This window comes from Zea mays, chromosome 1 (assembly GCF_902167145.1).
Source record: "Zea mays cultivar B73 chromosome 1, Zm-B73-REFERENCE-NAM-5.0, whole genome shotgun sequence".
In the NCBI taxonomy this organism is placed as follows: domain Eukaryota; kingdom Viridiplantae; phylum Streptophyta; class Magnoliopsida; order Poales; family Poaceae; genus Zea; species Zea mays.
In genome coordinates this window covers 233,898,026-233,923,583 of record NC_050096.1, presented here as the reverse complement: position 1 = coordinate 233,923,583, position 25,558 = coordinate 233,898,026, and the positions used below count along the sequence as shown (strand labels likewise).

Here is a 25,558-nt window from a genome sequence, read left to right as displayed (position 1 = left end):
TATATAAGCCTATCTCAAATTAATAGGTTGAGTGTTGCCTAAAATCGTTTAAAAATCAGGGTATAGAAAAGATGTAAGAGTAAAGAGTATGTAGGTTGCGTCTCCGTTTAGAATGTGAATCCACTTCTTTGCAGCTCTTCACGCCCACCACCTAGTGACCCATATAAATAGAAAAAGAACGAGTTATTAAAGGATTAAATTGCAAATTTTATCTACTTTTATGAGCCTTCGGGTGATGAATGTGAGGACTGCAAAAGAGTGGATTTACATCTGGATGTAGAGAATATTTTTTCCTCTCAAACTCCAAGTCCCAACCAATTCAGCACTCGGCCACTTGGGTTTATCAGCTCTCGGGCTAGCTCTTCTCCCACACTCCAGCTGCATCCTTTCGGATCGGTTGGCCCGTCGCTGCAGCCGCGACCGAACTGCCCAGATGTTCACGTCGAATCCACCAAAAATCCAGCGCCCTCCTGCTACCAGCACGCACCACTGCCGCCTACTACCACCCTGCGTCCTTCCGTATCCACGTATCTTATCATGGTTCTCTCTGCTGCCCACTGCCTCCCTTGCCTTGCACATCTCGGCAAGCATCCGCCAGCAAGAATCGATTTGTTTATCACCCTCGTCGGTGAAAAATCAACTTCTTTTCATGCATGTGGCCTGCTTGACGCGAGTTTATCGAGGTCGCCATGAACGGGAGCAAGTGTGACAGATGCAAGTGGAGGCCATGGAGATGGCTCGTTGCTTCGTGGGTCCTAGCGGTTATTCTGGAGCGGGGCGGCGCGGAGGTGACGGAGTTGGATTTGGAGGAGCGGCGGAACGAGCGGCGCGACCTGCTGGTGCTGCGCGACACGCTGCGGTCGGCGCTGGACCTGCACTCCAACTGGACGGGGCCTCCGTGCCACGGCGAGCGGAGCCGGTGGCACGGCGTGTCGTGTGACGGCGACGGGCGCGTGGTCGGCGTGTCGCTCGACGGCGCGCAGCTTACGGGCACGCTCCCGCGGAGCGCGCTCCGGGGCGTGTCGCGGCTGGAGGCGCTGTCCCTGCGCGGGAACGCGCTCCACGGCGCGCTCCCGGGGCTCGATGGGCTGTCGCGGCTCCGCGCCGTTGATCTGTCCAGCAACCGGTTCTCGGGGCCCATCCCGCGCGGTTATGCCACATCGCTATGGGAGCTCGCGCGGCTCGAACTCCAGGACAACCTGCTCAACGGCACCCTTCCGGCGTTCGAGCAGCACGGGCTCGTCGTCTTCAACGTGTCCTACAACTTCCTCCAGGGCGAGGTCCCCGGCACCCGCGCGTTGCGACGGTTCCCCGCGAGCGCGTTCGACCACAACCTCAGGCTCTGTGGCGAGGTTGTGAACGCCGACTGCCGGGACCAGGAGGGGCTGCCGTCGTCCGGTGCTCCAGCGTATGGAAGCAGCAGTCCGGTCGTGAGGCCGGCTGGCGACGGCGGTCGGGCGGCACGGAAGCACTTGCGGTTCAGGCTGGCGGCGTGGAGCGTCGTGGCGATCTGCCTCATCGCGGCGCTGGTGCCGTTCGCAGCTGTGTTCATCTTCTTGCACCACAAGAAGAAGAGCCAGGAGGTCCGTCTCGGTGGCCGTGCCAGTGGCAGTGCCACAGGTGACAATTCGGATCACTTCCTGACTCCTCTTTCCTCTGCAACGGCCTTCTCGTTTGTGACGGAGACTCTTGTTCTGTACAATGCTAAAGTGACGGCGGCGGAGGACATCAAGGACAAGGTGGAGGTGGAGCAAGGCCGAGGGAGTGGCAGCCGCAGCACGGAATCCGGCAAGGGGGCCGAGCTGCAGCTCTTCCGCGCTGACGGGGCCAGCTTCGACCTCGACGAGCTCTTCAGGTCCACGGCGGAGATGCTCGGCAAGGGGCGGTTGGGGATCACGTACCGGGTGGCCCTCCAGGCCGGCCCCGTCGTCGTCGTGAAGCGGCTGCGCAACATGTCGCACGTGCCGCGTAGGGACTTCACGCACACCATGCAGCTCCTGGGCAAGCTCCGGCACGAGAACGTCGTCGACCTCGTCGCGTGTTTCTACTCCAAGGAGGAGAAGCTGGTCGTGTACGAGCACGTTCCCGGGTGCAGCCTCTTCCAGCTCCTGCATGGTACGTCGTCCGGGACGCTTGCGTGCGTGCGTGCGTCGCGTCCGTGCCGTGTCGGCGGAGATAATCAACACGAGAGAGCCTTGCTTTGTTTGCGCGTGCGCAGGAAACAGAGGCGAGGGGAGGACGCCGCTGCCGTGGCCGGCGCGGCTGTCGGTAGCGCAGGGCATGGTGCGTGGGCTGGCGTACCTGCACAAGTCCCTGCCGTACTTCCACCGGCCGCCGCACGGCAACCTCAAGTCGTCCAATGTGCTCGTCTTCTTCTCGGCTCCCAACGGCAAGCAGCAGAAGCAGGCGGTGCCAAAGCTGACGGACCACGGCTTCCACCCGCTGCTCCCGCACCACGCGCACCGGCTGGCGGCGGCCAAGTGCCCCGAGTTCGCGCGCCGCGGCGGCAGGCGGCTGTCGTCCCGCGCCGACGTGTACTGCCTCGGGTTGGTGCTGCTGGAGCTGGTGACGGGGAAGGTGCCCGTGGAGGAAGACGGCGACCTGGCGGAGTGGGCGCGGGTGGCGCTCAGCCACGAGTGGTCCACGGACATCCTCGACGTGGAGATCCTGGGCGACCGGGGGCGGCACGGGGACATGCTCCGGCTCACGGAGGTCGCTCTCCTCTGCGCCGCCGTCGAGCCCGACAGGCGGCCCAAGCTGCAGGACGTCATCAGGATGATCGACGATATCGCCGGCGGCGACGGATCAGAGCTGGATCGCCGTTGAGCTAGCTCCACTGTCCACGACGGCGAAGGGTGTGGGCTGGTCGACATGATCTTCTTGATTTCAGATTTATTTGATTTCTGTGTCATAATCGTTTCGCTTTCAGTTTAGCTTCCCTTTTCAATTGTAACATTGCAATCGATGCTCCCTGATCGATTGCCCTGGTGCAGTCAGAGAAAAGGATGTGAACTAGTGAACTTCATATATGTATGTAAGCACAGGCAGAGGCCCTTAGAGTTGCATCTTTAATTTGGTTGGATGCTCACTGTTTTTGTGTTTAGCTGGGGATGAATGAGGTACACTGGTGCATCAACCATCAGATCAAAATATTATGCCAGGATCATTGTCATACACATTCAAGCTACAGGATTAGGCTGATGTGATTTAAGTGCGCTCATCCAATTGCTATGCGTGTAGTAGATTCGTTTCATGTAGAGGGTTTATTTTTGCGCTGAAATTTTTTGATCAGCGTCTGTTTGTAATGTACATTCTGTTATACCGATTTATACGCTGAACATGTATATTGATTTCCAAACAATAGTTGTTGATAGCAAATGGTAATATTTATTTGGCAAAATATGCTACAGGACATTGATATCTGATAGTGGCCTCTCTTTGTGTTTGTGTGTGTTGTTTTGGGTGGGGGGCACGCTGAAATGGAGTAATTTATTAATGGTGGACATTTTAGTTGTCAAATTTGGTTCTAGGATGTGAAATTGTTTTGTTCACAGGAGTCGTGTCCAGTATACTGCACATTCTTTTGGTTCCGTCCAGTCTGGTCTCCTTTGTAACACATGAAAATAAAGGAAATTTAAATGATTAAAATACTATAGAAAAGTTTCCTACGTGACCTTTGAAATAAATAATTGAGTTCCTATAAATCCTATAAAACTTTATGTAGAATAGACAATTGCAGTCAGATTTTTGAAGGATTTGTAACATGATGTCTAATTTCTTAAAAGTTTTCCTATGAAATTATAAGTGTCATGCAACTCCGTTCCTATATTTTCCTATCCTTATATTTTATTAATCCTTCGTTCCAAATAAGGCCTAGATTCTAAAACTGTAGGACCGGTGAGGCGACGAGAGAATGGGTAAATGAGACCAAATCAGATTTTACTTTCAAACACTGAAAATGAACAGTTCATTTCAATTGTGATGAAACAAGCGCTCAAACTAAAAACACATCAGCGAACAAGTGATCGCATGATTACAAAATGTTTCTAATACTCACATGAGACCAGTAAAACAAACGGATCGCAAATCGAGCACCAAAAAAGTCCAAAATGGTCCAAAACAGTATCGTGAACCAGTGTTGTTTTTAACAGTATGAAATTCTATTCTTAGATCCAAAATTGAACCAAACGAACTCCGATTGAGATTAAATTTTACACACACTTGAACAAATATGTTTTCAAGGTCTCCACAAATTTTGAGCTCAATCTGACTTGTGAATCAACCCAGATTTAAAAATACAGTAAAAACTGACATTTTGTTGGGGTTTATAGAACGAGTTCAAACTGAGTTTTTCTCAAATCGTGACCAAAATCTGCAGTAACTAGGTGTATACAGTGGTCCGAAGAGTGCAACTCATCACCAATCAATCCCAAACCAAATCCTCTCAAAAGAATCAATGGTTTTCCACAAAAACACAAGAGGAGTGGAAGGGGAGAACAAGTGACCAAAACAACCCCAAATTTCAGCATGCATCTAAAACTGAGATAGAGATGTAAACAAACGCTATGGTCCGTACTGGCGACCCTTCCTTATATTAAACTTTCAGATCACAAGATCACAATCGACACTACAAAATCACTGCGGATCCCTCGGCTCAACAGATGTCTATCTAGAGAGGAAACTAGGAGTAAATAAGTAGTCTCAAACAAAATGTCAGCCAAAAGATGCTGAACTAACCAGTCATCCCCTCTATTTAGAGGATTATTCTTACCTTCTAAACTAACCCTATTTACATAGAATCTATCCACTCCACCGGAGGCGAGGACCAACTCTTAGGTTTTCGATCCGACGGCCATGTCCTTCACACGGAGTTGCTTCGCCTTGACGCACCCTCTGCGATCACGCCATGTGCCGCCACCGGTTTCCCTCCGGAACCGCCCTCATCGAGTTTTGAGGCCCAAACTCAGCAAAACCCGCCATTCGTAGCGCTGGGTGGTTTTGAGGCCCAAACCACCAAACATGCCGAGAGCACCGCACCTCGTGCACGTCCTCACGACCAGACACGTGTCATGTCAGTCCTCGACCACGCCGGCAACATGGTTCACTCCACCACGTCCTCGCGCAAGTGCGTGTTCTAGGTGTCAGCCACCGCGGCTGGTCACCCGGCTGCTCTGGTCCGTTAGTCAAGACCCAGACTCGCCCTTCACCGCTTCTGGTCCATCAGCACGAGCCCGTATGACCTTCACCTCATCCGTCGACCACTGTCCAGTGCTCCACACCTGCACACTACAAGCTGGCCGACATGGTTGCACAAGCATAATCTCACACTCTGGTCAGTCCACTGACTAACCCAGAATGTTACCCGTTGACAATCACTCATTATCAACCTGAACCATAAGGGACAAATCAACCTTGTGTTCGCAAAAACAGTTCTGCTTTTGGTTCTGTCCGGTGTGAATCCTCAAAACAGCTCTGCCTAGCTCATACGCAATGGAAGAATTCATCCAGCAACTATACAGATAATTGCTCGTTAAATACTACACTAGTAATCTCTATGACTATGTCACTTTCTAGTTACCCCCATGGCACCGTATTAATTCGTATGGTGCGCTATATTGAGAGACATATTTTTATAACTATTGAAGATGATAAAATATTAAGGCATTTTCAAGGTATGAGAACGCGGAACAAGTGGTATTTAAAGCAAACTTGTTCTCAAGTTTACTTTAAATTGTCTTATTTGCCTATCCTTTTCTTTATGTGTTTTTTTATATATTTTTGAGTAGGTTCTGTCTCTGCATTTGTAATCTGTACTAACTATTAAGGGGGCAGTGTAGACTGCCCCCGCCTGCGAATCCCACCCGCCGCTCCGCCTCTCCCGCCGCGAAACCAGCCACCACCCCCACCGCGACCCCGCGGCGAATCCCGCCTCCCCCGCCGCGAAACCAGCCACCACCCCCGCCGCGACCCCGCGGCGAATCCCGCCCGCCCGCCCGCGCCTCCTCCCTCCCCTGCCGCGACACTGCCCCATCCTCCCGCGATCCTCGCCGGGCAAAACCGACTGTGGTCCTCCTCCCCGCCTCCCTTCCACCCTCTTCCCCGCCCCTTCCATCCTCGCCCACACGCGTTTCATCCGCGCTGGCCCGTCGTGACAGGCGCCCATCCCCGCCGGCCGCGCTCGCCTCCCTCCTCATCTCCTTCACATCGACCTCCACCCTACTCCCTGACGCGCTTGCCCCCGCCCTCAATATTCTCACCCCGCCTGCGCGCCACCTCCATCCTTCCTGGCGTCGGTGTCTTGCCCTCCCCTAGCGTCGCCGCCGCTCCTTCCCCCACCCCGAAGCGCCGCCTCTTCTGCCTCCGTCGACGGTGGGAGGGCAAGCACTTCCACCGACGCCTCCGCCCACTCCCCACCCCGCTTGTAGCGGCGCGCGGCCCGCAGCAAGCACGTGGCCGACGTTTCGCTAGCCGCCGAGGAACGTGGTGGTATTCGCGGTCGCCATGGCCGCCTGGATCCGTCGTTCTCGATCCGCGCTACACGACCACCTCCTCCGTCTGGTAAGCTTCAGAGATCCCTGTGTGCCCGATCTGGATCGTGTTGTTGAGTTGTGTTGACCCATGCGAATCGATGTTGATGTGCTTGGTTTTGCCAGAGATCCAGATAGTGCTTGTGTTCACCGCTGCCTTCGTCGTCTCCTCGCCGGCGGCCTCCGCGTCTCCAATCCGACCTCCCTGGAACCACATGATGAGGTACACAAATGGACCTCCAATCCTGCTCGCCTGCAGCTCTAGCTACAGCGATGTGTTCGACGTTTCTTGGTGTTGTCGCCCGCACGATATCTATTGATGTGGTGTTCCGGCAGAGGCTGATTTGTGAAGTTCCTTGCTTTCCTTCATGTTTCTTCAGCTAGGATTTGAGTGAGAAGATAATCTGTACTAACTATTAAGGGGGCAGTGTAGACTGCCCTCGCTCCCTACCCGCGCGCCGCCGAGCTTAGACCGCCCCTGCCTGCCCTCCGCCTGCCTACCCTCCGGGATCCTCGCCGCCGCAAACAGCTCGCAAACCACGCTCGTCCCCCTGCCAATCCTTTCGCGAATTGGGTGTCCCCAACAATCCCGCGCACCCGCCGCACTCGGGCGGGCGGAGCGCAACCGCCGCCCCGCGCGCTCCAACTTCGCCGCATACTCCCGCTCGCGCGAAGCCCGAGCTCAATACCCCAAGCCCGGCCCCGAGCTCAATCCGCTGTCGCAAGCGCGAAAGCCAGCAGAGATGTTTGGTACGCGCTCAAATCCTAATCCCCACGCCCCGCAAACCCCGCGCCCGACTGCCGCAAACCCCACGTCCGTCCTCAAGCCGGCAATGGCTTCCGCACCGGCAGCCGCATACCCCGTGCCCGCTACGCCTCCTCTCTGCCGGCTCTCTGCGCGTGCCTCGCACCCGCCCCACAAAGTCCACGCCCGACGCCCGACACCCCGCCCACCAAGCCGCGACCAATCTGGAAAATCTCTGCCCGCCTTGTTGTGTTCCCATGCGCGGAGTGCAATATAGTGGTCGGGGTGGACATTCTCCTGGATAAATTTGCATATCTTCGAAGAGGATCGCTCGAGTACCCTCCGTAAGGTCTGCTTCCTTTTTCTTTTCCCTGTTTCTGATCTCTGCTAAACCTCATTCAAATGCCAAATATCTGTGAATGTTCATTTACTTTTCATATATACTCTGCATGTTTGATCTACCAACGTTGTGAGATTATCAGTAATAAAATAGAGTAAATGAACAGTACATGATTCGTGGAAATCTTGAACTGTGACATAAGAGAAAAGCATCCAAGTACCCCTGTGGAAGCTGTAAAACTCCTATTAGCAATACATTATGAATATTGAATTAATGTAATGAAGGAACATAATTCATACGTATTGTATGAAAGTCATACATTTAATTCCTGTAAGTTGGCAAATCATTTATGGCTGAGAAAACATGTATGCTCTGTCGCCACGGTTCCATTTTGGATCTTTGTTTTGTGATGCTTGAATCGGTTTTAGTAGGATTAGTTGCCATATTTTTTTTACCTAACTCGCTCTGAGCCTTAGACAGCCCAAAATCGGTCTGGTCAATTGTCAACTCTTGGTTCTAACTGGATCACATCAGTAGTTAGATAATGCACCAAGGAAATTGCCACTTGCAATGCTATCCACAAGACCATGCCAGCGTCCAATAACACCATGCCTACGAAGAGGACCAGGAGAAAGTTTAGCTTCTATTGTCAATCGTATTCTACCACCTGCATCCATTGCAGCCTTTCTGGCATCTTCATCAGTAATTTTGTACTGACCAACATACTTGGCCTTATTCCCTACACAAAATTTAATAAGCTAAACACATGCTTTACAGGAAAGTAAGAGATATAGAGATGCATTAAGAATCATCAAACCAACAGATGTTAGCAAATAAAAAAAACAGGACAGTGTAAAAAATAACTCTGTGTGTAACCAAAAGCAACTGGAGGCCTAACAAAGCTTCAGATTTTGGCTAATGTACTTCACCAAAAATTCAAACTATAGCCATGATAGTCTGCAAGCATATTAAATATACTTCCTGGAGCTCTAAGGGCCAAATGTCTAAGACAACTATATGCCAGTATGCCACAGCAGCTAAATGATTCTCTAACTTTCTTATAATATGTTTTATATGATTAGTAGCCATCCTATATACTGGTTTGTTTTAAAATTTGGTAGATTTTTATGAGCACAAGCAAGTGCAAACAGAGTGCTTGCTTAACGATGAATTGTGAAGCTGCCCCATGAGGGTGTTGCACAACAGCTAAATGATTCTCTAACTTTCTTATAATAGGTTTTATATGATTAGTAGCCATCCTATATACTGGTTTGTTTTAAAATCTGGTAGATTTTTATGAGCACAAGCAAGTGCAAACAGAGTGCTTGCTTAAGGATGAATTGTGAAGCTGCCCCATGAGGGTGTTGCACAGAACTGACCTCTTTCTGACAACAGCTTATCAATTTGAATATGTGTTCCTGGAACAAGAACAAATTTAATCCCCAGACCATGGAGAAGTGATATGTCCTGCGTATTTTTAAAAGAAAGTGTGGTTAGGAATGAGGAATCCATGACAACATAAATTCCTCATGACAACAAAAGAATATAAATATGTGGCAAAACACTATAAGCTCATCCTTAGAATAAGAGACTGCAGGCAACCCTTTGATTCATGGAGAACATGAAGATTTTTTGTAGAAGCATATATTGTTCATTTAAAATAGCAGAACCAAATTCCTATGAAATGGACATAAATTCTTGATTTAATTATTGAAATCTAGAATGCAGGAACATAACCTATGCTGCATATGCTACCATGTAAGAATGTGATCCATACACGTATGAATTTTGTGCTTGAAATTTCAAAGAATCACCGATTGAGTCTGAAATTCAACTGAAATTTCCTGAAATTCGTTCAATTCGGTTGGGTCCAATTTTTTCCCCAAAATGAATCCCAGAACCTTCATAAAAATATATTTGGTTATTACTAGATTTACTTTCTGCTGTTTGAACCTAAACAATTCTTTTGTCTTCTCTTGCAATGCTGATTCATGCATGCTTTTCAGTTTACTGATCTCAGACTTAAAATAGCTTGGTTAGTTCAACTCATCGATGTATGATCTGTAATGCAAATTCGTGCATCCTTTTTTATTGACGCTTGAAAGCAAAATGCAGATCCTAATTTTGGTTGATGAATCTGAGGAATATTCAGCAATCCAAGCTGACTCGAGGTCACTTGCAACATTACTTGTGATAAAAAATATTTAGGTTTCTTTATAAAAAAACATAATTATTTTAACATCTCAATTATCTATGGTTTTTTACTTGTCATTGATATCATTTTTAGATCACATGCAACCATCTTCAATCATGTTATACAAGAACTAAAGATTGTTCTCATTCTTAACTACTGCAGGCAAAGCCAATTATAGACAGGGAAGCAATGGTTTCACATATTTCTTGAGGGTCCTTTTATGAAGGTTCTTAGATGGGGGAGAAGCAACAAGTGAGCATGGAACTATATAGATCTAATGTTTAGTATGCTAACTGAAGTATTAGAGCTTTATCTCTGACATGGATGTTCTTCACTAAGGTAACTTGTTGATATAGAATATTATCTAGAGAGGAAAGTTTTATCTAAAATACGTTTCTTTAGAAGACAGTTTTTTCAAGTTCATATTTTGTTCTGTTTGCCAGAGTAATATATGAGTCAGCAACTTGGCTTCATTTGAATCATGCGGCTCGACTCGCTAGATAATATTTTGTTCATTTGAATCATGGGAACTCTGTGGCCGCTCCTCTACCTGCTCGACTCGCTCTCCTCGCAGTACCGCGCCGCCGTCGTGGCTTCGTGCCTCCCAAATCTTCCCATCGCCGCCCCACCGTGGAATGCCACCTCGGGGACGGTGCCGGGCGCCGGTGGCAGGCCGGGCTCACGGGTGCACGGGGCGCCGCTGGGCGGCCTGGTGCTGGTCTCCAAGGATCCGGACAACATCCGCGACATCGCCACTGGAATGGTAAGTTTTTTACTATTTGTATGTGTTATCAAGTTATTCCAGATAGTTCACTATATATACTGTAGTTTTTACTTCTAATCATCTCTTTAGGTTGTCAATCCACGCCCATTTATTGAAGTCCAGTCTGCTGCTCCTAACCATATAGAGAATGCTTTGAGAGATGTACACAAGAGAGCCACCCAAATGCTTGCCCAACAAGCAGTGGGAAATCAGCTCCAGCTTTTAATTGTAATTCTTCCTGAAGTTAGTGGGCGTAATACGGTTCTTGAGCGAGCCTTTGCACACAATGGTATACCTTTTGTCTCTGAAGTCCCAACAATCATCTTTGGCGTAGATGTCACACACCCCCACCAGGAGAGGACTCTGCATCATCCATTGCTGCTGTTAGTTTCATCTTAATCAATCATAATTCAGTTGTATGATCTTCTTATAATGTGATATTCATGCTCGTAATTTGGTGCAATCTGAACTATGCAAAAATAAGTTATCATGTTGCTAACTTCAAACATTCAAATTGTGCAGGTGGTGGCATCAATGGACTGGCCTGAAATCACCAAGTACAGAGGTCTGGTTTCTGCTCAACCACACCAAGAGATAATAGAAGATTTATTTACTGTCAGTAAAGATCCACAGATGGGGAACAACGTTAATGGTGGCATGATCAGGTAAGGTTTTTTATTGATTTGAGTTGACCTATTGAAAGTTGTCGAATGGTTCATCTGGGTAACTGGCATTGCAGGGAACTACTGATTGCTTTCCGCAAGAAGACAAACAGAAAGCCTGAGAGGATAATATTCTATAGGCATGTGTTCCAGATTCCTGTTTTTGGTTCATTTATTGTATGCTGTTGAGTGAAGTATGTTGACTTATAACTCCTATGCAGGGACGGTGTAAGTGAAGGTCAATTCAACCATGTTCTCCTTCATGAAATGGATGCCATCAGAAAGGTATGATTTCCAGCATCAGAATTTGTCGGTGAAATATGGTTTGCATTGTCATGCCCATGTCAATGGTTTTTTCCCTTTCCATTTCAAGGCTTGTGCTTCTTTGGAGGAGGGATATCTACCCCCAGTGACGTTTGTGGTTGTTCAGAAAAGGCATCACACAAGGCTTTTCCCTGAGGTTCACGGAAGGCGTGATATGACTGATAAAAGTGGAAACATTCTTCTTGGTTAGTGTTTTTGTGTCAGGCTGTTATTGGGTTCATAAAGCTGCTGCTTCTATAAGCATTTGCTGTCTGGGCCTTATTTTGCGCTTCACTTGTGCTGCAGGAACTGTGGTTGACCAAAAGATTTGCCACCCTACCGAGTTTGATTTCTACTTGTGTAGTCATGCTGGCATTCAGGTACGTTGCACATTCTTTTCCAGAACAACACTTATCAGACATTGAGTGTCAAAAATATTTCTTGTCAGGGAACAAGTCGCCCGACCCATTACCATGTGCTCTATGATGAGAACGAATTAACTGCTGATGCACTGCAGTCACTGACCAACAATCTTTGCTACACGTAAGTTCAACTCTCCAATCTCCCTCCATCTCTGACTCTTTGATTTGTCTAACATCTCCCTACTTTTGCATAGATAGTTTTTCATCCAAGGTCAATCGCACTATTTAAACAACTAATCCAGCTTTGGTACGCAATCGGTGAATCTGTGTTGATCACAAGGCTCATGATTTGTCTATGTTTTGTCAAGTTCTATAGATGAAGGGACCCGTGGCTCACCAAGTCGTTCCCCGTTCCCTTTTCCCCTTCAGGAAACCATGCTCAGCTCCCAAGTGGAAGGAAATGACAGGAAGTGGCATATTTGCTGCTAGGGGCGAGACTGAATGAGATGAATCTGCCAATACTTTTGCAACTCCCATTCGGATGACTCCAAAGAATTATCAAGCACTACTTATGTAGGTTGATTTCTATTCTATTTTGTTCAGGCTTCATAGCTGGCAACCCTTCTATGTTGAATTGTTGATATTAGGAGTATATTTACCTTTTCTTCATATAGTTTAACTTTTTTCATAACGACATTTCCATGTGTACCTCTTTATGCAAATTTTATCTATGTTTTTCTTCTTATTTTTTAATCAACATGCCCCCTTATTTTGCTGAAATCAATCGTTATGTTGTTCAAATCTGAGTATACGCCTAAGTGTTCACTGCTTTCAAATAAACTGATGCAGTTCAAATATTAGTATACGCCTCCCAGCATGGTGTCAAATAAATGTGGGGCGATTGCTGGTTGATTCGTGTCCCAAGTGTAGATGAATGTTCTTGTAGATATGTTGTTGCTGCATCAGCTGGGAATGTATTGGAGCCTGGGTTTTGCAGCTAGGATTACTATACCAGAGAAGTAAAATTATTTCACGTATATTAATATAACATGTTGAGCCCGTAGCAACGCACGAGCATATACCTAGTAATTGATGAAGAGTGAAGATATTGCACCGTAACAACGTGTTTCATATGTTATTTATCTTTATATATTTTTTAAGGCATGTTTGGTTTGTGCCTAAATGTGCCACACTTTGCCTAAGGTTAGTCGTTCGAATTGAATAACTAACCTTAGGCAGAAAAGTTAGATAAAGTGTGGCAATTGAGGTAACAAACCAAACATGCCCTTAGCTTCTCAACTATGTTCTTTTTTATTTTACTTTGTTAGATTTTGTTCGTTTTGCTTTCAATTCATATGGATTTAGTGAGATTAGGCGAGTTTTAATTCTAAACAAGTCAAAATCTTTTATATTTTTTCTAATTTTATCCAATACACAGGGATAGGAATAATGGAACAAGCTCTTGTGGTTATGACACGGTGGTTATGAATGCTGGATCCGCCGCTGCGAGCAAGAGCTGCAGACCCTCACATCCAATCCAACACATGCAGGCCCGTGCTGGCCGTTCCATGCATGGCGAGCCGTAAGCTCACAGTGTTGTCTGCTTCTGTCTCTCCAAGCTCAAGACAACGGATTCTTGCATATGTATCCGTAGACCGCAGGGAAAACGTACACGTACTCGCCGTAATGTGCCCGTGACCTGGCAATCTGGAACGCGGACCCCGCGGATAGAGACGAACAAGGCCCGCACCAGCGCGTAGCATGGACGGGCGCGGCACCCTGAGAGTGAGACGTGCCGCCCAGCTGCCCCGCGGCGCCCATACGTGGCGCGGCGCCGCGCGCGGCTCGGCCACGTTATAAGCCGCGCGCGCTGGCCGTCGCCGCAGCTCCTGACTGACTGCCCGCTCGTCTGTTTGAAACGAAGGAGGAGGTACGCACGCCGCTACTGCAAGCTAGCTAGCAAGAAGAGGCCGCTAGCAGGGGTTTGGCTTGGTTTTTGGCGGACGACATGAGCACGGCCACGGGCGTGCGGGCGGGGCGGCGGTTCACGGTGGGACGGAGCGAGGACGCCACGCACCCGGACACCATCCGCGCCGCCATCTCCGAGTTCATCGCCACCGCCATCTTCGTCTTCGCCGCCGAGGGATCCGTCCTCTCGCTCGGTACGTACTGACGCATGCTTCACCGTCCGCGCCAACCTCTCGCACCGCACCACACTGCATGCATATATGCAGATGGAGACGACGATGTGCATGCGCGCGGGGTTCGTCATTTGTTTGCTTGCGTGCAGGGAAGATGTACCACGACCACAGCACGATCAGCACGGCGGGCGGGCTGGTGGCAGTGGCGCTGGCGCACGCGCTGGGTCTGGCCGTGGCGGTGGCGGTGGCCGTCAACGTCTCGGGCGGGCACGTGAACCCGGCCGTCACCTTCGGCGCGCTCGTCGGCGGCCGCGTCTCCCTCGTCCGCGCGGTCCTCTACTGGGCCGCGCAGCTGCTGGGCGCCGTCGCCGCGACGCTCCTGCTGCGGCTCGCCACGGGGGGCGCGCGCCCGCCGGGGTTCGCGCTCGCGTCCGGGGTCGGCGACGGGCACGCCGTGCTGCTGGAGGCCGTCATGACGTTCGGCCTCGTGTACGCCTACTACGCCACGGTGGTCGACCCGAAGCGGGGCCACCTGGGCACCATCGCGCCGCTGGCCGTGGGTTTCCTGCTCGGCGCCAACGTGCTGGCGGGCGGGCCCTTCGACGGCGCCGGGATGAACCCGGCGCGGGTCTTCGGCCCGGCGCTCGTCGGGTGGCGGTGGAGGCACCACTGGGTTTACTGGCTGGGCCCCTTCCTCGGCGCGGGGCTCGCAGGGCTGGTGTACGAGTACCTGCTTATCCCGCCCGCCGACGCCGTGCCGCACACGCACCAGCCGCTCGCGCCAGAGGACTACTAGCTAGTCGGCCGGCGCCGGCGCCGGCGCGGCGGCGTCTCCTTAGTTGGGCCGTGTCCTGTTGTCAAATTTTTTTATGCATGTGTTGGAAATTATATTGTGGTGTCTTGTGATGGTTAATAATGAGGGGCATAGGGTACGTACTTGTTGATCGCCCCAGCGTTGGACACGGTTAATCAGGTGATATGCGTCTCTACTAATTACTATGTGTATGTAATAAATTCCAGGTACAAAATGCAGGATTTGTCTCGTATGAGTCGTATCATAGTAGAGACCAAACGCGCGGACTGTGTGCCTACCTTTTTTTTTTTTTTGAGTGCCTACTATTCTGATCTAGTTGGATCATATATTGCATTAGGGTTGCTCTGATCTACAAAAATGCATTAGCTTTGCTCTGATATATACAGTACATTTGTGTTGTTGTGTCTAACGAGCTAGCCCAAAAGCTTGAAATCGGAGGTATAGCCCAGATTGGTGGTGGGTATGGTTCAGGACGGCACAATGCCTAGGCCATGTCTGAGCTTTAAGCACACGGCCCGATCTGGCACGATTCATTTTACTAGGATACATCGAAGCCCACTAAAAACACAGAGATGGTGAAAATCTTAGCGTGTTTGAAGGATTAGTAGATGGGACTCGAGATGATGCACAATTTGGAGAAACCAGAGCTTCAAAAGGGCTTTGAGAACCATTACCTAGATGCTAATGATGATCAAAATAATCAACATGATGTTGCATGAGTGTGGCTGGCCTGAGAACCAGTACCTAGATGTTGATGATGTTGTTGTATGAGTGTGGCTATGTGGGGATTTATTAGGTTTGCTATAAATATTATGTGTAGTATTGAACTAAACTATGTTAACAGTGAATTGAATATTAAACATTGTTGAGCTAGTTGTAGTCTTTTTTTCCTTCTAATAAAAAATTATAACGAGACAGCCGTAAAATAGCTCATATACATTCTATACTTTTGTTTATGTTTCATTTCATGTGATTTTTTCATTTGATTGAATGAATTACTTTGTATTATTGAGTTGAGTTTTATTTCTTGTTCAAGATTTTTATAAAAAATAATTTCCCCCTTTTTCCTTATTAGGGTAAAATGGATAAGGTTTTAAGTTTAAAATGAAATATTCAAATTCTCTCGAAATCGTGTAGCATGTTGTTTATGAATTCAAAGAGATTTCATAATATGTAAAAGTAGTGTTCACAACTTAGTAACCAGGTTCCTGTATCGATGGGATCGAGGAACGAAAACATGGTACACAGTATGCTACTAAAACTAGGTTTTAACAATACGGAAACGAGATTGTTCCCACGTTCTCGGAACAATGTTCCTGGAACGAGGAACATGGACGTTCTCAGTTCCCGGTTACTAAGGTTCACAGTGAACAAGTGCATAGAAAAGAAATAGCAAAATAAAGCATCTTAGATTATCTCCAGCAAACTTTGTATCTCACTTTCTATCACATATCCTACTTAAAATTTCACTTTACAACAGTGTAATATACGGTACAAAACAATACTTTATACGGCCATTTACACGGCCTGCTGTAGATGGCCTTAGAGGCAATGTGGCTGGATACGCTAAGGCCCCGTTTGTTTCCCTTCATTTTGAGGAATTAGAATCTAACTAACGTAGTAGACTATTTTTTTAGAACGTGACATTCCACAACTTTCCAAAGTCTATACATAAGTCTATCTCAAAATCATGTGTGAGAGATGAAAATTGATTATATAGATTTACATGTTACTTTTCTAATGTATAACTAATAACACTCACTTCTACTTGCTTCTTTATAGTATAAGTGTAGTGTATAACTATCTCTCTCGTGTGATTTAGGATAATATACAAATATTCTACATATATAAACATATTAACTTAATTAGTCTGTATCTAAATTATGATTATAAGAATGGAATTTAATTCCTTTTAATTCCAACGAAACAATCGAGGCCTGAGGCCTAAGTGATTTTGGTGAAGATCAGTAGGAAACTAACATATATTCATCCATATTGGCAAGGCATGTATGGTACCGTTGTTATTATACTGTTTCCATCCAACAGGTTGCGAGTTGATGCACTCAGCGAGGCCGCGACACAAACTTTCCCTTCTCTTCAGATTTCAGACAAATGATTTCCAGATACACCAATAAAAAATAACCTAAAATAGTATCAGGGTGAAGCAGAATTATCAGTGACTTTGCAGTTATAAACTCCACTAGAGAGAAGTCAAATGGACAGATGGAGCTTGTTAGATGAACAGAATCAGCTATATTTCGCTATCTCTGCAGCAATGCTTTGAAGAATCTTATACACATTATTCAGATTTCTGCAACATACAACGAACAGAGGCTGGCGCTTACTTGCCCAAAAGTTATGGTAAGGGTAGAAACAAGAAAAGATCATGTACAGGTAAAACGTCAATATCTCCTTTTCCCAGCTAATTCAACACCATCCTGAAGGGACGATCTGCATCAATTCGGCAAAAAGCCAAGGCAACTCAGAAAGGGTCAGTGGAACTTGTGGTACTTTGCGTAATGGCTGGCAACCCAAGGCGCGAGCTGAGTGTTCTCGGGTTCCCTTTTGTTCTTGTTGTAGTAATCTGACCACAGTGCTGGATAAATTTCTGGGTTGAAACCGTCACGGTATACACAAAATGGCAGCCAGCCTTCACCGTTCATCCGGCGTTTTCTTTCTCGAGGGTATGCCAGAGGAGCCTGCACGTACCTGCATTGGAGGAGTTTTATATCGTTAGAGTTATAATAATCACCGTGCATCTTGATCTCATAAATGGCCAGATCAGTACCTGATCTCATCAACCACAGAATCCCAACAGAAATGAGTGTGCCCAAAAACATGGCAAGCTGCTCTGTCTTCTCTGTTGCTGTGTATATCTCTCAGCCTCCTCTCCAAAAAATCAGAGCCAATGACCTTAGGAAGATATGGGTAATAAAGCATTCGTTTCTCCGGACACAACTCTTGCCTGCAATATTTGAATAGAAGACATTAGTTTTGGGCTTCAAGTTGCATGAATACTAAGCATCCTAAATGTTCAACAACAAATTTCAAAACAACACTGAAAACATAAATACAGCAAGGGCAAGACAATCCAATGAGGTAAAGGATAGCCTCTATCACAGATTCACAGTTGCTGGTATATCTCAATTTTATGTAATTAAACAAAAAACTAACCTGCGGAGACAAGACAGACCCAAGGCATTGTATGAAGAGAAGATCTCACGCAGGAAAAGAAAATACCCAAATCCCTGCCTCACCCATACGCAGCGGCATCGTGCCTATGTGAAAAGGATCACGACTGGGGTCGGGTCTTAGACTTGTGCTTTGGCGGGGGATCTGTTTTAACCTTAACCTAAAATTCAGTCCCACAGGTAGTCAAACTTAGGATTAGGACCGGAGAAGTGCTACTCAGACTACCTAACCAACACAGCCAGTATAAAAACTAATGCGTTCCTCCATGTGATTTGCAATTCAAATGCTATATAGGTCGTGTTTGTTTCAACTTTTTTTGCTGATTGTGGCCGCCAGAAGCTGCTGCGGATTTACAAACGCCTAACTTTTCAGCCAGCTTCTGTGAGAATCGTTTTGGTGAAAATCGTCCAAATCAACGTGAATACAAAATCGATCGAGTCACCGCGATACGAGGAATCTGTCACTTCCTAGATTCTAAACCCTATGAACCATTTTATCTTCCTCCGCACGTAATCACCACGATACTCAGATTCTCCCCACAGCCAGATTCTCAGAAAAGCTCAACAACAACAACAACAAAGCCTTTTTTTCCCAAGCACGTTGGGGTAGGCTAGAGATGAAACCCCGTATGAAAACCTCAGAGCTCAACTCCCAAAGAAAAAAAGGGGAAACAAAGGCAAAGGAGAACCGAAAAACGACGAAACGGGGAAACACATAAAAGAGATAAAACCCACAAGAACCAGCAAGATCTAAATGGGCACAAGAAAAGGTCAAAAGAGGAAAAGCGAAACTATAAATCAAGGTTCTGGCACGTGAATTGCACACTTCCACCCCTTCCTATCCACGGCGAGCTCTTTATCAATATTCCACTCCTTCAGGTCCCTCTTCACAGCCTCTGTCCACGTCAAGGTTGGTCGACCTCTACCTCTCTTCACATTCTCGGGACGCCTAATTATTCCGATATGCACTGGTGCCTCTTCAGATCTTCGATGCATATGTCCAAACCATCTCAAACGATGTTGCATAAGCTTCTCCTCAATTGGTGCCACTCCTACTCTCTCTCGTATATCATCATTCCGGACTCGGTCTCTCCTTGTGTGGCCACATATCCAGCGCAACATACGCATCTCTGCCACACATAGTTGTTGGACATGTCGTCTTTTAGTGGGCCAACATTCTGCTCCATACAACATAGCCGGCCGGATTGTTGTCCTGTAGAATTTGTCTTTTAGTTTGTGTGGCACCCAGGGGTCGCATAAGACACCCGCCGCTTGCCGCCACTTCAACCATCCAGCTTTAATTCTATGACTGACATCCTCATCGATGTCTCCATCCTTTTGAAGCATTGATCCTAAGTAATGAAAAGTGTCTTTTTTGGGTACCACTTGCCCATCAAGACTAACATCGCCATCTTCATACCCCATGGCACTGAAATCACACTTCATATATTCCGTTTTAGACCTACTAAGCCTAAAAACTTTTGCTTCCAGCGTCTGCCTCCACAATTCCAACTTTTGCGAAACACCACTCCTACTCTCCTCAATAAGTACCACATCATCGGCAAAAAGCATACACCACGGTATATCTCCTTGTATGTCCCTTGTGACCTCATCTATCACCAAAGCGAAAAGATAAGGGCTCAAAGCCGACCCTTGATGTAGTCCTATGTTAATTGGAAAGTCATCGATGTCCCCATCACTTGTTCGGACACTTGTCACAACATTAGTGTACATATCTTTAATAAGATTAATGTACTTTGTTGCTACTTTGTGTTTTTCCAAGGCCCACCACATTACACTCCTAGGTACTTTGTCATAAGCCTTCTCCAAGTCTATAAAGACCATATGCAGGTCTTTCTTTTGTTCTCTGAATCTCTCCATAAGTTGTCTTAGTAAGAAAGTGGCCTCCATAGTTGATCTCCCGGGCATGAAACCAAACTGATTTTGGGTCACGCTCGTCATCTTTCGCAGGCGGTGTTCAATGACTCTCTCCCATAACTTCATTGTATAACCACACAAAATGTCTTCATTTGGGGTGAAAAAGGGTCAAATATTAAGTCGCTAGTGTATATACTCATACAAATGTTGCTTCCAAGTTGGCACCTTGATCAGTAAAAGATGGTTTCGCTTTGAGGTGTTTTCATCATAAAATGCAACAAGAAATGAAACACCCTTACCAATAATAACAAACATATATGCTTTAGGATGCTGACTAAGCAAGAAAGAGATGGAACAGACAAACTGAGATGCTAGGAGGAATGGAAGCGGCAAAAAAAGGTAATTATTTGGCAGCTATCACTAATTGCAATTCAACAAGTAATTCAGTCAGGCATACCCAGAACTGAAGGTCAAACAAATATCAAACATAAGCTCAGAAAAAATGGAAGGTCAAGGTAGGAACAGCAAAATGCACCTTGGTACAAAGTGTGAAAACGTTAATATATGTTTGCTGCTACTTTTCACTTCTTCAATAGCATCATGATTCTTGTCATTCAACTTGTCAAAGTAAAGAGCAAGAGCCTCATCATCATTTGTCAGGTCTGAAGGCCATTGGCAAGCATGAAAGTCTTTACAAGCCTGATTATACAAAACCGTAAACCTATCAGTTCATAGATATCAAGAGAAGCCGTACAATTTTCCACAAAAGAAAATAAGAACAAGTGCATGATTGCTTTGTCTTGTCCACGTGACCACGCCAGTAAATATTTGTGCATATGACTCGCATGCATGCTACATTTCTCATTGAACGTTATAGTTTTGGAACTTTAAATAACTAGTTTGTTAGTTTGGTGCTCATGGTTTTAAATAATTGATATTGAGTTATCTAATTTTACAAAATAAACCGTGCAAACCCCTTGAGGATATGGAAAATATAATTCAAGAAATCTTAAACTCCACTGATTAACAGTATTTGGTAACAAATGGTGTTTTGCAAATGAGTAAGTATTGAGGGAAAGATCAGCCTACCATTTCTAGCGAAGGGACACGCACACTGTTAACATCCTTCTCCTTGTCAAAACTCTGGATGACAATTAAGCAAGATAAGTGGGAAAATACTAGGAAAGTAGTGCATTATAATTCAGACAAAATATTGAATGTTAATGAAGCAAGAAAATTACACAACCTTGTGGTACCATGAGAACAATGGTATGATTCCCAAGTCACCTATCGTTCTTGGGCCTGTATCCACACCCAGCTCACTACATGCATCAAGCAATGCAGTCAGTTTCTCCAGCGAATCCATCTGGAAGGAATAATTTGAGTAACTGAGAGCCTCACCAAGGATATATATTAGCAAATAAGAATAAGATTAATGCTGTATTGATTTCGTCAAAAAAGGAAAAACTGAATGATTTACTCAAAGAAGAATGTGATCTACTGTTACTTAAGCTATGCTTTATCTAACAATACAAATCCACATTTCATTTCTCAGTTAGAGCCAACATTTTGCAGCATGTGTGGAACCTAACCAGCTAATAATTTGGAAAGTTACTAAAAAGAACTCAGCCAGCGACAATTAATCTGAGTGCCATGGTAACCCTTATGTTAAGAAACAAATAGAATTACAATATGACAAGCACAAAACAACATTTACAACTGGAATGCAGTGCAGATAGATGGGGCTGCTAGAAACCAGTGAGCAAGAATGAAAACTTCATTGGTGAACTCTGCACTGTGTCTAAAATTAGGCCTCCTAAACAGCACAGCATATGCCGTAATAGCTATGCCAAGGCATTTCGTCAAACACCTTACTTGCAGCACAAGAAAGAAATGCATCGAGGAACGTAGGGGAGGCAAGGAAATGGACACTCACATAGAGGCCGCCCTCGCGGCGCAGCCAGAGGTCGTGGTTCCCTGGAACGTAGAAGACGGCGGCGAAGCGCTCCCTGAGGACCTCCATGGTGCGCGCGAAGTTATCCCTGGTCTCGGCCACGTCGCCCGCGACGACGAGCGCGTCGACGCCTCGCCCCTCGCCCGCCCCGACCTGGGCGGGCAGGCGGCGCACCCACTCCATGTTCTCCGGGTAGTCCGTGTGCAGGTCGGAGACGACGAAGACACGCGTGGTGGCCTCCGCCGCCCGCGCCGCCGCGGCGCAGCAGCGGACGGACGCGGCGCGCGGGCGGAGGCACCCCAGCACCCGGCGCCGCCTCCGCCTCCGGTACTGGTGCGGCGAGGACGGGGGCGCGGCGGCGGCGTCGAGCAGGTGGTGGGCGGCCGCGGCGGCGCGGGATGTGGTGGTGGTCGAGGAGGAGGAGACGGCGGGCAGATGCGGCGTCATGTCGGAGGGAAGGGAAGGGAAGAGAGCTGCTGCCGCTCGGTCTCTCTCGCGCGGAGCTGGGTAGGTCGCTGCCGCAGAATCTGAAAAATCTTCTCCCCTTTCCCCAGCCTCGGTCGTCTCCTTCCTTTTACAACGAGGGGCGGTTTGAGGGGAGGGGAGGGGAGGGAAAGGAAGGGGGGTCGGCCGGGCGGTGGTAGGGGCGTCCCTCAAGCTCGGCGCGCGGATATATACGGCATCCGTCCCGGCGAGATGCGCCGGTGAGTTGGTGGGCAAGGCAACGACGTGGCAGCGGCGCGTGGATGGGAACGGTGGGTGGGGTCGAGACAGCGAGTGGATAGTAGTAATAATAATCCGGGTCATTAGGGGCGTGTGATGGTTATCGCTGCGCGGGTTAATCATTGCCGTCGCGCGCGGGCGCGGTGCGACTGCGGCTGACACGCCACCATTGCGCGTCATCGGCGGTTGGCAATCATCGGAGAGGCCCGGGCGTGGACCGGATTAGCGGTGTGGATGCGGACGGCATGTGGGCGCCGGCGCCAAGCCAGTGCCGTCCCAAGCCAAAAGACCAACGAGGCGTTCTGCAATTTCCAAGTGTGTGCAATTCTGAGTGACCTAACCAATGGCAACTTCGGGGCGTGTTTCCTAACCCTTTTGGGGGATGGCTCATGGCTGTACTGTACGTAGGTTATTGTAAGAGCATGTAGACTGTCAAGGCTGGCAGGAGTATTGAAACGCCGCACGATTTTGTTCACGGCCTCGTGCTCGAGTCCCATACATCTGGAAGGAGGTCCATGTTGTCAAATCTTTTTTAATGTAGAAGCAGACCTTTAATAACTTAATATACAGTAAGTGAGATGTCGGACCTTCCTCGTAATAACACTTATATTACTTATTAGCCAGCAAATAATTATATGGCAATCAATAAGCCAGAGTATGTTTGTAGTCTTGGCTAGTAGATGTCTTTTTCTTTTGTTGGAGCATCTCCGGTCAGGCAATGTACTAGGTGCAAACCAATTTTTCGTGCAAATTCCATACAAACCAACTAACAAAAGTTACAAAAAAAATTCACAAAAAAAATATAGATGTACTTCATTGCATATTATATCGCAGTATAAAATTTCAAGTTCAAAATCAACATATATTAAGAGATAAAAAAGAGAAAATTGTAATAAATTTGAAAACTTGAAATTCTATACAGTGGTAGAGTAGACAATGAAGTACAACTATAATTTTTTTTGAGAATTTTTTGTGACTTTTGCTAGTTGGTTTGCACGGATTTTGCAAGAAAACTTGGTTTACACATGATACGTTGATCTCCAACAATGTGCCTTAAAAAGCGCCCTAAACTTATAAAATAAATATATTTTATATAATTTAGGGCATTATTGAGCACCATATGTTGCACCCTGAGAGTTTGGACGGTCCGCGGGGTAACCCGGACAGTTCGCGTGTAGATCAGATCAGGTGAGATAACCCTTTTTCCGTGTGTGTGCTTATCTAACTAATCAAGCGGATTCTATTGGTGACCGTCTAGGAACGGGTCTAGACCTTCGCCCGATACATATGAAGGGCTACGACCGATTCTGTGCACCATCAATCGAACCAATCAACCTATTTATCAATTTCTTTACTTTTTGCTGTAGGAGTAGCAATAATTAGCCTAGCATTAGTCTTTCTCGACCTAATTTTTTAATCCCTAGGCGACTCGATGTCGTCTGGGAATGCCTAAGGTGGCCTAACGATCTCGAAGCCCCCCTTGGAACTCTCCTCCCGATGGGGTCCCTCCTAGGAGGCGAGATCTAGGGTTCCACACTGCCAGAAAACGCTCTGCGCCAACGTAGACCATCCAAACCCTGCGTGTGAAGCGTTCGGCGTGGTGCAAACAGGATCTGCTCCTGCAGTGAGGTCGCATACCGTTTGGTCCCACGCTGAGGACCATACGCACTCCTGCAGAGAGCACCACAAGGAGGTACACCCCTAGTCTTTGGCCCCGGGCGAGACAAAAATGTGCTGCTTGTCCGGGGTTGGACTCGGGTGAGCCGTGATCGTCTCCTGCCCGGAGTTGGCCTCGTACGAGTCGTGACTGTGACTCCCGCCCGGGTTGGCCTCGGGCGAGTCCTGACTGCGTCTCCCGCCCGAGGTTGGCCTTGGGCTATCACGGTGGCGAGCACGCCCATGAGTGGAGCAGTTGTCTCCAGGGGTGAGGAAGGCACAGGCGTGCAGGGTAGGGGCATGGTATCCCTATTTTCGCGACTTGAATTGAGGTGAGAGGTAGAGAGGGAGGCAGTGAGGGCGCCGAGCACGGAGACGCAGGAAGGAAGTGGGTGCGAGCGAGGAGAGGGGCATCTCGGTGTCACACCCGGATTTAGGGGCCAAACCCGGGCGCGAATCAAATGTGTGCTAGGATCAAGTCTCACACATATGATGGCTCACGGTACAAAAACGAATGTCACATCTTTAAAATATAATGGAGTTCTATACAAAATGGTTAAATAATTACATCATACGAAGACAACGATCCAGCAACCAAAGTTGACTGGGAGACGACGGCCTAGACCTCTCACGAACTCATCGCGACATCCTTCATGCTCCTTATCCTGTGGTACCTGTCCTTGACCTGGGTAATGTGAGTACAGCAAGGATGAACTCACATACGTTCATCGCTCAACAAGTTGTGGGGAATAATGTGCATGAGCTTACTTACAGTGGGAACTCATGTGAAGTGTAAGGCTTACCAAAGGAGATAGTTAAAGCTGAACATTGCTTTTAAAGTTGGTCAAAATTTTATTAGTAGTTACTAAGTATAAGTAGATATCAACAGGGGCGGATATGGGCCCTGGGCCACCTGGCCCGTGGCCCGGGTCGTAGCACAAAAATGCAGTAGAGATTTTAGCCCAAATAAAATTAAACCCTAACTGTACAGGTCTCAGCGTTCGTATTCTGCGTTCGTGCCGGCTGGCGGCTGCCACTGCCTCCCTGCTTGAGCCGTCGTGCGTCCAGTGGCGTCTCGTCCGGCCGTCCGCCCGCTCGTGACTCCTCCCGTCGTCCGCGCCCAGCCAGTTGACCAGGCGTCCAGTCCAGCCATCCGGCCGTCCACACCCAGCCAAGCCAGTTTTCTCCTCGGAGCCTTACCGTCCGGCCGTGTGTGACGTCCAGCAGTTCCAGCACGGTCTCCAGCTAGCTAGCCAGGCGTCCAGACCTCCAGCCGCTAGCCAATCCTAGTTACAGTAAGGACTT

General features: G+C 47.7%; 3 protein-coding genes and 1 pseudogene across 3 annotated transcripts; 3 read left to right on the top strand and 1 right to left on the bottom strand.

Moving 5' to 3' along the window:
- The first annotated feature begins 476 nt into the window (after window positions 1-476).
- LOC100281600 (uncharacterized) lies at window positions 477-3,262 on the top strand. The gene is made up of 3 exons (NM_001154519.2): window positions 477-1,620; window positions 1,711-2,115; window positions 2,219-3,262. Exons 1-3 carry the CDS (start codon window positions 690-692, stop codon window positions 2,824-2,826), a joined length of 1,944 nt encoding a protein of 647 aa, NP_001147991.2. The 5' UTR covers window positions 477-689; the 3' UTR covers window positions 2,827-3,262.
- Window positions 3,263-10,329: 7,067 nt separating this feature from the next.
- LOC103643418 (protein argonaute MEL1-like) lies at window positions 10,330-12,583 on the top strand (annotated as a pseudogene).
- Window positions 12,584-13,780: 1,197 nt separating this feature from the next.
- Window positions 13,781-15,065, top strand: LOC541912 (tonoplast intrinsic protein 3). Its single transcript, NM_001111575.2, has 2 exons — window positions 13,781-14,058; window positions 14,187-15,065. Exons 1-2 carry the CDS (start codon window positions 13,905-13,907, stop codon window positions 14,831-14,833), a joined length of 801 nt encoding a protein of 266 aa, NP_001105045.2. The 5' UTR covers window positions 13,781-13,904; the 3' UTR covers window positions 14,834-15,065.
- A 1,920-nt stretch (window positions 15,066-16,985) lies between these two features.
- Window positions 16,986-22,837, bottom strand: LOC103643417 (uncharacterized). Its single transcript, XM_008666594.4, has 6 exons — window positions 21,857-22,837; window positions 21,167-21,286; window positions 21,010-21,063; window positions 20,456-20,619; window positions 17,640-17,816; window positions 16,986-17,560 (listed from the first exon to the last, which is right to left on the bottom strand). The coding sequence occupies exons 1-6, from the start codon at window positions 22,775-22,777 to the stop codon at window positions 17,344-17,346; spliced, it is 1,653 nt and encodes a 550-aa protein (XP_008664816.3). The 5' UTR covers window positions 22,778-22,837; the 3' UTR covers window positions 16,986-17,343.
- Between the last annotated feature and the right edge of the window lie 2,721 nt (window positions 22,838-25,558).